This window comes from Bos indicus, chromosome 2 (assembly GCF_029378745.1).
Source record: "Bos indicus isolate NIAB-ARS_2022 breed Sahiwal x Tharparkar chromosome 2, NIAB-ARS_B.indTharparkar_mat_pri_1.0, whole genome shotgun sequence".
Taxonomy (NCBI): Eukaryota; Metazoa; Chordata; class Mammalia; order Artiodactyla; family Bovidae; genus Bos; species Bos indicus.
Window position 1 is genome coordinate 229,435 of NC_091761.1, and position 14,407 is coordinate 243,841.

Genomic DNA, 14,407 nt, shown 5'->3' on the forward strand with positions numbered 1-14,407 from the left:
TTTGGGTAGTATACTCATTTTCACTATATTGATTCTTCCAATCCATGAACATGGTATATTTCTCCATCTATTAGTGTCCTCTTTGATTTCTTTCACCAGTGTTTTATAGTTTTCTATATATAGGTCTTTAGTTTCTTTAGGTAGATATATTCCTAAGTATTTTATTCTTTCCGTTGCAATGGTGAATGGAATTGTTTCCTTAATTTCTCTTTCTGTTTTCTCATTATTAGTGTATAGGAATGCAAGGGATTTCTGTGTGTTGATTTTATATCCTGCAACTTTACTATAGTCATTGATTATTTCTAGTAATTTTCTGGTGGACTCTTTAGGGTTTTCTATGTAGAGGATCATGTCATCTGCAAATAGTGAGAGTTTTACTTCTTCTTTTCCAATTTGGATTCCTTTTATTTCTTTTTCTGCTCTGATTGCTGTGGCCAAAACTTCCAAAACTATGTTGAATAGTAATGGTGAAAGTGGGCACCCTTGTCTTGTTCCTGACTTTAGAGGAAATGCTTTCAATTTTTCACCATTGAGGATAATGTTTGCAGTGGGTTTGTCATATATAGCTTTTATTATGTTGAGGTATGTTCCTTCTATTCCTGCTTTCTGGAGAGTTTTTATCATAAATGGGTGTTGAATTTTGTCAAAGGCTTTCTCTGCATCTATTGAGATAATCATATGGTTTTTATTTTTCAATTTGTTAATGTGGTGTATTACATTGATTGATTTGCGGATATTGAAGAATCCTTGCATCCCTGGGATAAAGCCCACTTGATCATGGTATATGATCTTTTTAATGTGTTGTTGGATTCTGATTGCTAGAATTTTGTTAAGGATTTTTGCATCTATGTTCATCAGTGATATTGGCCTGTAGTTTTCTTTTTTTGTGGGATCTTTGTCAGGTTTGGGTATTAGGGTGATGGTGGCCTCATAGAATGAGTTTGGAAGTTTACCTTCCTCTGCAATTTTCTGGAAGAGTTTGAGCAGGATAGGTGTTAGCTCTTCTCTAAATTTTTGGTAGAATTCAGCTGTGAAGCCGTCTGGACCGGGGCTTTTGTTTGCTGGAAGATTTTTGATTACAGTTTCAATTTCCATGCTTGTGATGGGTCTGTTAAGATTTTCTATTTCTTCCTGGTCCAGTTTTGGAAAGTTGTACTTTTCTAAGAATTTGTCCATTTCTTCCACGTTGTCCATTTTATTGGCATATAATTGTTGATAGTAGTCTCTTATGATCCTTTGTATTTCTGTGTTGTCTGTTGTGATCTCTCCATTTTCGTTTCTAATTTTGTTGATTTGATTTTTCTCCCTTTGTTTCTTGATTAGTCTGGCTAATGGTTTGTCAATTTTATTTATCCGTTCAAAGAACCAGCTTTTGGTTTTGTTGATTTTTGCTATGGTCTCTTTTGTTTCTTTTGCATTTATTTCTGCTCTAATTTTTAAGATTTCTTTCCTTCTACTAACCCTGGGGTTCTTCATTTCTTCCTTTTCTAGTTGCTTTAGGTGTAGAGTTAGGTTATTTATTTGACTTTTTTCTTGTTTCTTGAGGTGTGCCTGTATTGCTATGAACTTTCCCCTTAGGACTGCTTTTACCGTGTCCCACAGGTTTTGGGTTGTTGTGTTTTCATTTTCATTCGTTTCTATGCAAATTTTGATTTCTTTTTTGATTTCTTCTGTGATTTGTTGGTTATTCAGCAGCGTGTTGTTCAGCCTCCATATGTTGGAATTTTTAATAGTTTTTCTCCTGTAATTGAGATCTAATCTTACTGCATTGTGGTCAGAAAAAATGCTTGGAATGATTTCTATTTTTTTGAATTTACCAAGGCTAGCTTTATGGCCCAGGATGTGATCTATCCTGGAGAAGGTTCCATGTGCGCTTGAGAAAAAGGTGAAATTCATTGTTTTGGGATGAAATGACCTATAGATATCAATTAGGTCTAACTGGTCTATTGTATCGTTTAAAGTTTGTGTTTCCTTGTTAATTTTCTGTTTAGTTGATCTATCCATAGGTGAACTCCAGTATTCTTGCCTGAAGAATCCCTTGGATAGAGGAGCCTGGTGGGCTACAGTGTGTGGGTGGCAAAGAATCAGAAACAACTAAGCAACTAACACTGCCACTACTACTACTTATTTGCAATTAAGTTATGTGCACATTAATCTATACAGCTTACATATTTTCACATAAATTCAGATACTTTATAATGGAATTTTTATTCTTCTACACTTAGCCATTTGCATTTTACCTTCCTGATGTTATACTGTTTATTGTCCTTTTAAACATGATTATCTGAGTATGTGTGCATGTGTCTTTGTGTTTGTGTACTAATATCTGGAAGAGAGTAAGTGAGAGAAGGATAGGAAACGTTTGAGAAGAAAACAAAAATAGAAGAAAAACTATCATAAATTTTTGCATTCAAATCAGACAGCAATTTTTTTAAATAGCACTCTTTTACACAAACTCATATTTTTTCTTTAACAGATATGTGTGTTTTTCCAGGGATAAAGGAAATAATATTTGGCATGTTTACTTTTGCAACTAAAAGGATATTCCTGAATTTAGACATAAGCAACTCTGCAGGAAATAATTCCATAAATAAAACTGGAATCCATTTTAAAGTTTTAAAAGTTTGATATATGTTGTATATAACACTCTCTCACAAACTATAAATTGTGGAAAAAAAAAACATGCATCAGGAAAAAATAAATTGACAATTGCAAATACTCTGCGTGGTTAGTTTCACGTGATATTGTCCATTCGGACTCTAAATACTGAATTGCTTATTTTCATAACCCAAATTTCTTTACAAGTTATCCCTATTTCTGAGAACCCAAAAGAAATATAGTATGATTAGATGACAATTCCATAGTTTTATATATAACTTTAGTAATTTTACTTATATCTAATTGATACATGTATGTGAAAATGAATGTACCTGATTAATTAGAAAATATTCTAATGAAAAACTAACTTGAATCTAGCTTTCCAAATTTCAGTATACTCTATTTAATGCAGAAAATTCACCAAACAATTTCAGAGGTGAAGGGACTCTTTTCCTAGTAATTACATTCCATAAAGCCTTCTTTACTTCCTTATTCCTGAGGCTGTAGATTAGAAGATTTAACATGGGGATAACCCTGTGTAGAATACAGAAGCCACTTTGTCCTGATTCAAAGAGTAGCTGGAAGTAGGTCTCAGATAAGTATAGATGGAGGTGGAATAGAACAGGATGATGGCTGTCAGGTGACACGCACATGTGGAGGCTTTGCATCTCCTCCCCTGAATGCATATGGAAGATGGAGAAGAGAATGTAGGAGTAGGAGGTGAAGATCACCAGCAGAATTCCGACGATATTCACACCAGCAAACATGGAAAAGATGCTTTCATGCAGGCGTGTGTCAGAACAGGAGAGCTTAAAAAGTGGGGGACTCTCACAGAGGTGATGGATGACATTGGAACTGCAGAATGACAAGCTGGTCACACAATCTGTGTGAACCACAGAGTTCAACAGTCCTGCTGTCAAAGCCCCTGCTGCCATTTTCAGGCAGACCGTCCTGGGCATGATCAAGGCATAAAGGAGAGGGCTGCATATGGCCACATAGCGGTCATGGGCCATTTACCCAAAAGGATGCATTCAGGTGTGGCAAAGGCTATAAAGAAGTACATCTGCAGAAAGCAGCCAGCAAAAGAGATGGTTTTCTTCTCTGACAATAAATTGACCAGCATCTTTGGAGTGATGGTGGATGAATAACAAACATCCACAAAAGACAGGTTAGCCAGGAAGAAGTACACAGGTGTGTGAAGTTGGGAATCAGTCCTGATTAAGAGGATCATCCCAACATTCCCCACAACTCTAAGCATGTAAATCACCAAGAAAAGGCAAAAGAAGATAACCTGTAGCTCCAGTGTGTCTGCCAATCCCAACAGGATGAACTGCGTGAGTGAAGTATAATTTTTTCTGCCCATTGATTACGGATACAGTAAGCTTAAACTTAAATCAGGTGGAAATATTTCCCTTTGCACAATTTACCAGAAATAGAAATATTGATAAAGTAAGTCATATATGAAAAAGAAGCCTGGGACAACAGTGCATGGTAAACAGAGTCAGAGAGAAATTAGTGGGCAAATGAATAGACATTTGATTTTATTAAGCATTTGTCTCTAATAATCTGGACTGAGGGATCCACAAATGACTGGTCTAAATCCACATATATCACCTAAGTTTTTTTTTTCCTGAATGCAACATTTATGTTCTATTCTTTCCCGTCTAGTCCACATTCAAAATGCAAAGTACAGAACCATACTTGCCGAAGATTTTCCCATTCTCTGAGCATGTATTTGAATTTAAGTCACATGCATTTTTTTTTTTTCTCATCAAGACTACTGTCTACATTCTTCAACTCCAAAATTTATTCATGGCCAGTTGGTAATCGCTTGTGTGTTCTCCAAGCAGCAAAAAAATAGCTCAGTTCAATAACTGATATTTTGAAATCTATCATATTCTTAATGATGATATTGTAGTGTATTAAGGTATACAGATAACTGTTCTTCATACAAAGCACTCTATAAGATTAATGCCGTGTCGTAGCACACACTGTACCTGTTTATGGCAGTGAATGACAGAGACTGCACCAAGTACTTAATAGTATTTTTCTCAGTACTAACTTGTCTAGTCTATCATTTCCATTTTTACTAGAATAACTCAGTTGAGGCACAAAAAAAACATAAAGAAGACAATTTTCATGTTTCAAGTGAAATGTAAAGCAGTGAAATTTTGTATTACCTCTTCGTAAAAATCTGAGACACCTTCTGAGTATATGTATGTTGCTCCCCTTTTATTTTATTCTCCCTGAAGAGGGCTGGGTAACCATGGGGATTGAGTTATGGGTTTCAATTGTGTCATGAATCCTCTAAAGGCAGAAACTCCAGTCTCAGAAGTATTTAAATATGACAATCTGTAAGTATATGAAATTAAACTCTAGATGGAACTTAGTGATCTCTGTGTTAAAGCTGTTTGCCAAATTTAAAAAAGGTATCTATTTAACTGCCACTTTCTTTGTAGTTTTAGTTTATTCCTATGGGTACATTCAGTTCAGTTCAGTTCAGTCGCTCAGTCGTGTCTGATTCTTTGTGACCCCATGAATTGCAGCACACCAGGCCTCCCTGTCCATGACCAACTCCGGAGTTCACCCAAACTCATGTCCATCGAGTCAGTGATGCCATCCAGCCGTCTCATCCTCTGTCGTCCCCTTCTCCTCCTGCCCCCAATCCCTCCCAGCATCAGAGTCTTTTCCAATGAGTCAACTCTTTGCATGAGGTGGCCAAAGTACTGGAGTTTCAGCTTTAGCATCATTCCTTCCAAAGAACACCCAGGACTGATCTCCTTTAGAATGGACTGGTTGGATCTCCTTGCAGTCCAAGGGACTCAAGAGTCTTCTCCAACACCACAGTTCAAAAGCATCAATTCTTCGGCGCTCAGCTTTCTTCACAGTCCAACTCTCACATCCATACATGACCCCTGGAAAAACCATACCCTTGACTAGATGGATCTTTGTTGGCAAAGTAATGTCTCTGCTTTTGAATATGCTATCTAGGTTAGTCATAACTTTCCTTCCAGGGAGTAAGCGTCTTTTAATTCCATGGCTGCAATCACCATCTGCAGTGATTTTGGAGCCCCCCAAAATAAAGTCTGATACTGTTTCCACTGCTTCCCCATCTATTTCGCAGGAAGTGATGGGACCAGACGCCAAGATGCCATTCTTAGTTTTCTGAATGTTGAGCTTTAAGCCAACTTTTTCACTCTCCTCCTTCAATTTTATCAAGAGGCTTTTGAGTTCCTCTTCACTTTCTGCCATAAGGGTGGTGTCATCTGCATATCTGAGGTTATTGACATTTCTCCCGGCAATCTTGATTCCAGTTTGTGCTTCTTCCAGCCCAGCGTTTCTCAAGATATACTTTGCATATAAGTTAAATAAGCAGGGTGACAATATACAGCCTTGATGTACTCCTTTTCCTATTTGGAACCAGTTTGTTGTTCCATGTCCCATTCTAACTGTTGCTTCCTGATCTGCATATACACTTTTTAAGAGGCAAGTCAGGTGATCTGGTATTCCCATCTCTTTCAGAATTTTCCACAGTTTATTGTGAGCCACACAGTCAAAGGCTTTGGCATAGTCAATAAAGCAGAAATAGATGTTTTTCTGGAACTCTCTTGCTTTTTCGATGATTCAGCAGATTTGGCAATTTTATCTCTGGTTCCTCTGCCTTTTCTAAAACCAGCTTGAACATCTGGCAGTTCATGGTTCACGTATTGCTGAAGCCTGGCTTGGAGAATTTTGAGAGTTACTTTACTAACATGTGAGATGAGTGCAATTGTGCTATAGATTGAGCATTCTTTGGCATTGCCTTTCTTTGGGATTGGAATGATAACTGACCTTTTCCTGTCCTGTGGCCACTGCTGAGTTTTCCAAATTTGCTGGCATATTGAGTGCAGCACTTTCACAGCATCATCTTTCAGGATTTGAAATAGCTCAACTGGAATTCCATCACTTCCACTAGCTTTGTTCATAGTGATGCTTTCTTTTTTTTATTATTTTATTTTATTTTTAAACTTTACAATATTGTATTAGCTTTGCCAAACATCGAAATGAATCTGCCACAGGTATACCTGTGTTCCCCATCCTGAACCCTCCTCCCTCCTCCCCTCCCCCACACCCTCCCTCTGGGTCGTCCCAGTGCACCAGCCCCAAGCATCCAGTATCGTGCATAGAACCTGGACTGGCGACTCATTTCATACATGATATTATACATGTTTCAATGCCATTCTCCCAAATCTCCCCACCCTCTCCCTCTCCCACAGAGTCCATAAGACTGATCTATACATCAGTGTCTCTTTTGTTGTCTCGTACACAGGGTTATTGTTACCATCTTTCTAAATTCCATATATATGTGTTAGTATACTGCATTGGTGTTTTTCTTTCTGGCTTACTTCACTCTGTATAATAGGTTCAAGTTTCATCCATCTCATTAGAACTGATTCAAATGTATTCTTTTTAATGGCTGAGTAATACTCCATTGTGTATATGTACCACAGCTTTCTTATCCATTCATCTGCTGATGGGCATCTAGGTTGCTTCCATGTCCTGGCTATTATAAACAGTGCTGCGATGAACATTGGGGTACATGTGTCTCTTTTCTAAGGCCCACTTTATTTCACATTCCAGGATGTCTGGCTCTAAGTGAGTGATCACACCATCATGATTATCTTGGTCATGAAGATCTTTTTTGTACAGTTCTTCTGTGTATTCTTGCCACCTCTTCTTAACATCTTCTGCTTCTGTTAGGTCCATAGCATTTCTGTCCTTTATCAAGTTCATCTTTGCATGAAATGCCATATGACCCAGCAATCCCACTGCTGGGCATACACACCGAGGAAACCAGAATTGAAAGAGATACATGTAACCCAATGTTCATCACAGCACTGTTTATAATAGCCAGGACATGGAAGCAACCTAGATGCCCATCAGCAGATGAATAGATAAGAAAGTTGTGGTACATATACACAATAGAATATTACTCAGCCATTAAAAAGAATATATTTGAATCAGTTCTAATGAGGTGGATGAAACTGGAGCCTATTATACAGAGTGAAGTAAGTTAGAAAGAAAAACACCAATACAGTATACTAATGCATGTATATGGAATTTAGAAAGATGGTAATGATAACCCTATATGCAAGATAGCAAAAGAGACACAGATGTATAGAACAGTCTTTTGGACTCTGTGGGAGAGGGCAAGGGTGGGATGATTTGGGAGAATGGCATTGAAACATGTGTATTATCATATGTGAAATGAATCGCCAGTCCAGGTTTGATGCATGAGACAGGGTGCTCAGGACTAATGCACTGGGATGATGGAGAGGGATGGGATGGAGAGGGAAGTGGGAGGGGGGTTCTGGATGGGGAACACATGTATACCCATGGTGGATTCATGTCAATGTATGGCAAAACGACTACAATATTGTAAAGTAATTAGCCTCCAATTAAAATAAATAAATTTATATTTAAAAAATAAACTGTAGCATTAAAAAAAAAAAAGAAAGCATCAGTTCTTCAGTGCTCAGCCTTCTTTATGGTCCAGCTCTCACATCCACACATGACTATTGGAAAAACCATAGCTTTGACTATATGGAACATTGTTGACAAAATATTGTCTCTGTTTTTTAATTTGATATCTACATTTATCATGGCTTTCCTTCCAAGGAGCAAGTATCTTTTAATTTCATGGTTGCAGTCACCTTTCACAGTGATTTTGGAGCACAAGAAAATAAAATTTGTCATTGTTTCCAATTTCCCCCTTCTATTTGTCATGAAGTCATGTAGCCAGTTGCCTTTTTTTTTTTTGAATGTTGAGCTTTAAGCCAGCTTTTTCACTCCTCCCTTTCACTCTCATCAAGAGGCTCTTTAGTTCTTCTTCACTTTCTGCCATTAAAGTGGTATCATCCACATTTCTGAGGTTGTTGATGTTTTCCTGGCAACCTTATTCCAGCTTGTAATTCACTGAGCCCAGAATATAGTATGATGGACTCTGCATATATGTTAAATAAGCAGGGTGACACAGCCTTGTTGTATTCCTTTCCCAATTTGAAACCAGTCTGTTGTTCCATGTCTGTATCTAACTGCTGCTTCTTGACTTATATACAGGTTTCTCAGAGACAAGTAAGGTGGTCTGGTATTTCCATTTCTTTAAGAATTTTCAACAGTTTTTGTGATCCATACAGTCAAAAGCTTTAGTGTAGTCAATGAGGCAGAAGTAGTTGTTTTTCTGGAACTCCCTTGCTTTCTCTCCTTCAATTATCCAAGGAACGTTGGAAACTTGATCTCTCGTTCCTCTACCTCTTTGAATGTATATACTAGAAATTCAATCTCAGTTATTTCCCCACAGTCATATACAATAACATTTATTATTTTATTTTTGTAAGTTATTTCTTTTTTATGCTGCTTTTTTAATTTCAGCTTTTTATGCTGAACATATTTGATTGCACTTTACTGTTAATATTCAGCTATCATTCTGAGATTTCACCTTATCCATTTCCTGAAGATTCTTTTTACTTTCCCCATTTGGATCTATGGTTTTCTTGCATCTATGGTTTTCCTCTCTCTTGGTTTTGTATTTCAGAGACACATATCTTTATCAGTTTTCTGAGAGAAGTTTATGAGTAGTGTGTGAAGCACGTCTTCATTTGGCTCTTCACTTGATTATTAGTTATGAAACAGTATAGAATTATGGGTTAATATCTTAACGTATGACTCTGAAATTTTTTCTTCATTGTTTTCCAGCTTCTAGTGTTGTTTGTAAGAAGTTTTCAGTTCATTTTTATTCCTTATCTATTATATATATTAGCATTCTTAAAATTTATGATGGGGAGTCTTGTATCAACTGTAATCCATGTCAGTAGATATTCAGTGTATTCTTTCATTCTCGAAAGTCATGCCCTTTGATTCTTGGAAATCAGTGTTTCTGAAGATTCATCCCCCCTCTATTTTCTCTCTTTTATCTTTTTCTGTATCTTATTATTCTTATGTCGAACCTCCTGGATTGGTCTTTTTCTTTTTAAATTCCTTTTTCATTTTTCCTATTTCTTTGTTTCTTTTCTCTTTCTTGTTTCCTTTCTCTTAATTCTGGAAAGTTCTATGTGGTACACTGCATTGTCTACTGATTATGTAGAGTTAGCTCTCTGATGTTTGTTAAAAGGTACAATTTGTCTTACTGGTTTATACCAGTCAATTCTTTTTCTGTTGTCTCCCTTTTTGCTTCTTATTTTCTGTCTTTGTAAAGCATTCAGTTCAGATTTGAAAAAATGTTGACTACCTTTCTTCATATTAGTTTACTTAACATTTAATTAAATTGCATGTATAAAATAACCAGCAAAACTAGACTCAGCAATTTTGAAATTAACCACAGTCAGTATACAACTAGATCGGTTGGGGTTGGGGGGTGGGTGGGAGAAGAAGCTAAAAGTTTCCTGGCCAGGGACCTTGTTAAAATGGTTAATCTTGTAGTTCACTGCCAAAGGAGTCCAATCATAATAAAGAGGGGCAAATGATAATTTGATTAGGCAGTTAGATGATAGTGTACAAGCCCAATGAGCACAACAGAATTCGAAAGGTGCTCAGTGAGTAAAGTGTCATTAGAAATGAGAATCTCTGAATTAAGATCTCTATGACTTAATGATGTGAAGCTTATCATTTATTGGGCATGTAAGAGTGCTCTGCATAACACGAAAACTCATAAATGAAGAGCAACTAAATTCTAAAAAATAAGATCTAATTCTTTATCTGATTTATTTGTCAGAAATGCACCAACTCTGTTTTATGACACAATTTTTCCATTTTATCTCAAATATTAGAATGTTACTAATTTGGAGGTCTAAGGAAAGAGAGTATGGCTATGGGTGCAAAAAGTATTTAGATTGTTGTGTTTGAAATAATTTAGATTACCTGAAAACTTTGGCTGTAACTTTTGACTTCATCTTGAGACCACAAAATAAATATGTTTGGGCTTTGTTTTGTTTTGTTTTGTTTAGCCACTAAGTCATGTCTGGCTCTTTGGACCCCCTGGACTATAGCCTGCCAGGATTCTTTATCCATGGGATTTTCCAGATAAGAATACTGGAATGGGTCACCATTTCCTTCTCCAGGGAATCTTCCCAATCCAGGGATGAACCCTCATCTCCTGCATTGGTAAGCAAATTCTTTACTGCTGAGCCATCAGAGAAGCCCTCAGAAAATAAATGTATGTATTATTAAATTTTATAAAAAGAATCAGTGTTTAGATTTGGAAGAAATTATGAAAAACAACCACATGAACAGGTAAATAGGCCTAATTTAATTTTGAAGAGAGAAATGAAAATCTTTCTGGTATATATTTTAGTAATTAATAACAGAGATCAAAATTTGTTGGCAATATAGCAACTGTTATCTACAATATATTTGAATCTAATATTGCAATTTGATTAGAAAGAAACAAAGACTGTAAACTAAGAAGTTACATTCATAAGGTAGGAAAGAAAAGCAGTGATGATCAAAAGATTTTCAAAGAAATAAAGGAAAAATTAGAGTTGATTACAACAAACATAAAATAATGACTATGAAACTGAAGAGAGAGAACAAGAGAGGCAGGCCCAGCTGACCAGCTAGAGTTTGGCCTGGACTTCCTCAGACTTATATGACTTGGACAGGAATAATCAGCTGTGAAGACTGTAATTCATGCATGGAGGAGGATAGACAGAGTTTGACTGCATTCAGAAAGTGCCTCCTACCACCCCTTCAACGAGTCTTGAAGTTGAAGTTGAAGGCAGCAACCTCCCTTTGAAAAAGTATCTCCTATTTTCTCTGACTGATTCTGGGACCATGTAAGGCAGCTTGTAGATGATTCTGTGTACATGGTACACAGTTAGAATGACCAGGGTTCCTCAGAGACTGGTGTTTGGAGAATTGAAAAGGCTAAAGAAAGATGACAATAGTTATACAACAAGACACTAGAGTTAATTTAGAGACCAGAAGTGATTCTAGAAAATAAAATAAAAATGGAAATTACAACTGAGTAGATGTTGGAAATTAGTGAAAATCTGGGTCTGTCACGTATATTTCCCAACAGTGCTTTTCTCTGTGGACTTTGATAGCATAGTTGTCTAAAAAATATTTCATTGTCTCAGTCTAACAATAGATTTTATTCCAGAATACAATTGTTATATAGAAAAACTTCAGTATGTTGGAGAAAATGTTGATCAGCATAGTTTTAAGCTTTGTATGTCCTTTGTTTGCAGAGAGTCAAGCATAAATGCGGATTTGTGATTAGACCTTTCGAGTGCATTTCTGGTGTCCTGTGCCTTGGGCATGACACATCAAAGTCTGGTGTTTATCTTTTGTTAACTGCCAGATTCCTCTGGAAAAAGCCTCCACGCAATACATCATCTGCAATGTTTGTTTTGGGTATACATATAAATACATGTTGAATGCATTTGTTACGGATATTGTGGTTTCCAAAGCCAGCTTAAGTAAAACAGTGTGAGATGAATGATGAAGGGGACCTTCTGAAGGAGGTATGAAATTAATAATCAAAATATTATCTACCTAAATATCAACAGCAAAGCTTTTTATCATTCTATGTAAACTATTTGAGTGCCAGAATGAATCAGGACAACATGGTTATACTTGCTTTATGTCTGCATTGGGGAAGTTTGTGAGGAAACTCTCTATGACACATTGAGTATAAAAATGTAATAAAAACTAAATTCTGAATTTGCATTAGGAAAGTGTATTTGATTTGATTAATAATTTAAAATAACTTCATTTGAAGCATAAGTATATTAAAATTTTTAAGCCTATTTTGGTTGTTATTGAGAGCCAAATCTGTTTTTCTCAAAGTTTTTATTTCATTCAAACAAAAAATGCTTTGAGCTTAAGTGATTAAAGGTGAGAAGTCATTTTCAAATTATATTTTAGTGATAATTACTCATCTGCTCTAGAATATCTTAAGCAATTCATTTGCCAACATGTAACATTTCTCATTATTCCTTAACATATCTGTACCCAACTTCAGCTTCTGTTATTCTCACAGATCATTATGAATGTAGACAGGGAGGCATGCTGTAGTCAAGACTTGTAGTATGTGAGTTTTCATTAAAGTTAAGAAAATACCATGTGTGAGGCACAATGGTAGGCCAATGTACTGTGTTTGAAATAGTGGAAAATAGAGAGTAGACTCTTCAATCTAGTGGGGAAGACAGCTAAAAATGTAAGGAAGAATGGGGTCATTGCTGTGTATGATGAGTATAAGCAGCTGGAGATGAGTTATTTCCACAGTAAAACCAGGTTACACTTTGTGAAGAAGGGACCCACTGAGCAGTGGCTGTGATTTATCAAGTAGCATCCTGTTATTGTCAGTGGGATCAAACAATAGAAATATTTGAGTAACAGAACAAATTAATCTGAAATTAAACTCGTAGCTGCAAGTGATGACTTAGAGGAAGAAAATAATTAGTATGCACATTGTTAGCTTTCTGGAATTTTGATTTCTAACTATTTACTTTTATCCTGGATTAGCTTTTACTACACTGAGACTGTGGCAGAACTGTGTTTTCTCCCCCACTTTCCACGATTTTAGTTAAGAATTTCAGATGACCCAGTTTTTTTTTTTAAATCTATAAGTCAGGCTCTCCCCAAGATGAGTGTGGACCAAATGTTGATAGTTCACTCTTAGGAAAACAGAAAAACCAACAATATGTTTTTACAGTACACAGTTTTTACAACAAAAGATATGCTATCTTTTGGGTTAAAATTCCTTGCCAACTGGGATGGAACATTATATTTAATAGATGTAGGGAAAAAAAGTGAGTCTTGGTGTCCCTTGACCTAATTTTTCACTGAATGACGTCCTCTGTGCTCTCCTGCATAGAGTTATATTCTCAGGAAGAGAAAAAATATGGAAGGAGCAAGGAAGATGGTGTGTGACATCCCTTACCAGTTAACTGATGCCTTGAAATGGACAATGATTGTGTTCCATACCAGATACTCTGGTAACGTAAGCAGCAACAGCATGAGGTTAACTGCAAAAACTAAAGGCTCAATAGATTCAGGAGAGCAGATTGTGTGCATAAAGAAAATGCCCAGAATGGTCATGTCCCCAACCTGAACAAATTCATTGTCAGAGTCTTCAGTAAAAATGAACTGTTATTAACCTTAGATATGGTATGATATTCTCTAAAGAATATTTTACTGACATCCCCTATTCCAAACAATGTCATGGAGTCATGTGTTCAGCCAAATTCTTATCAATGAAAAGATATTAGATCAAAAACACATTCTTATTCCTCAAAATAGACCCTATTGGTGTATGAAACTGTGAAATTGAGTAAAATAGCAGCACATCTACTTATCAAAATTAAAATCTATTTATCAAAAACCTTGAGTGTGGTACTGAGTTGGGTGATATGCCAAGTGAGTTGGGTAAGATCTATTATCTGCCCTGTAGATGCTTTATGACTCAATACAGAAAACATCCACATAAGTTGACACAAAAGGCTGATGCTTCCACATTATAATGTGGAAGAGAAATGAATGCCAGATGGGGTGAGACAAGAGGCTCCTCATCTTCTGCAGCCTCTGTGTGTGTTGGCAGTAAGCGTGGCACAGGGGAAGCTGTGGCTGGTGGAGGCCACTGTGCTCAATGCTAGAGACTTACCTTCCACAACTTCCCCTACTTTTCCTGCTTTATCATATTGTCTGTGCAACTTTATAAAGACTTCTTAATTCTGTTTTTATATCTGAAAAGTGCTCTCTCTTTTAGGATTCAAAGATTTGTTTTCAGATTTCAAGGTTTTTAGTTTATTTTATACTTATTTTTATTTGC

General features: G+C 36.4%; 1 protein-coding gene and 1 pseudogene across 1 annotated transcript in view; one reads left to right on the forward strand and one right to left on the reverse strand.

Moving 5' to 3' along the window:
* Positions 1–2,987: 2,987 nt before the first annotated feature.
* On the reverse strand, positions 2,988–3,961 carry LOC109574890 (olfactory receptor 5F1-like; annotated as a pseudogene).
* Positions 3,962–12,068: 8,107 nt separating this feature from the next.
* LGSN (lengsin, lens protein with glutamine synthetase domain) overlaps positions 12,069–14,407 on the forward strand; it is a 67,717-nt gene continuing 65,378 nt past the window's right edge. The window contains exons 1-2 of the mRNA XM_070801196.1: positions 12,069–12,098; positions 13,454–13,579. Coding sequence (XP_070657297.1) covers positions 12,069–12,098; positions 13,454–13,579 — 156 coding nt within the window. The remainder of the gene's footprint in view (positions 12,099–13,453; positions 13,580–14,407) is intronic.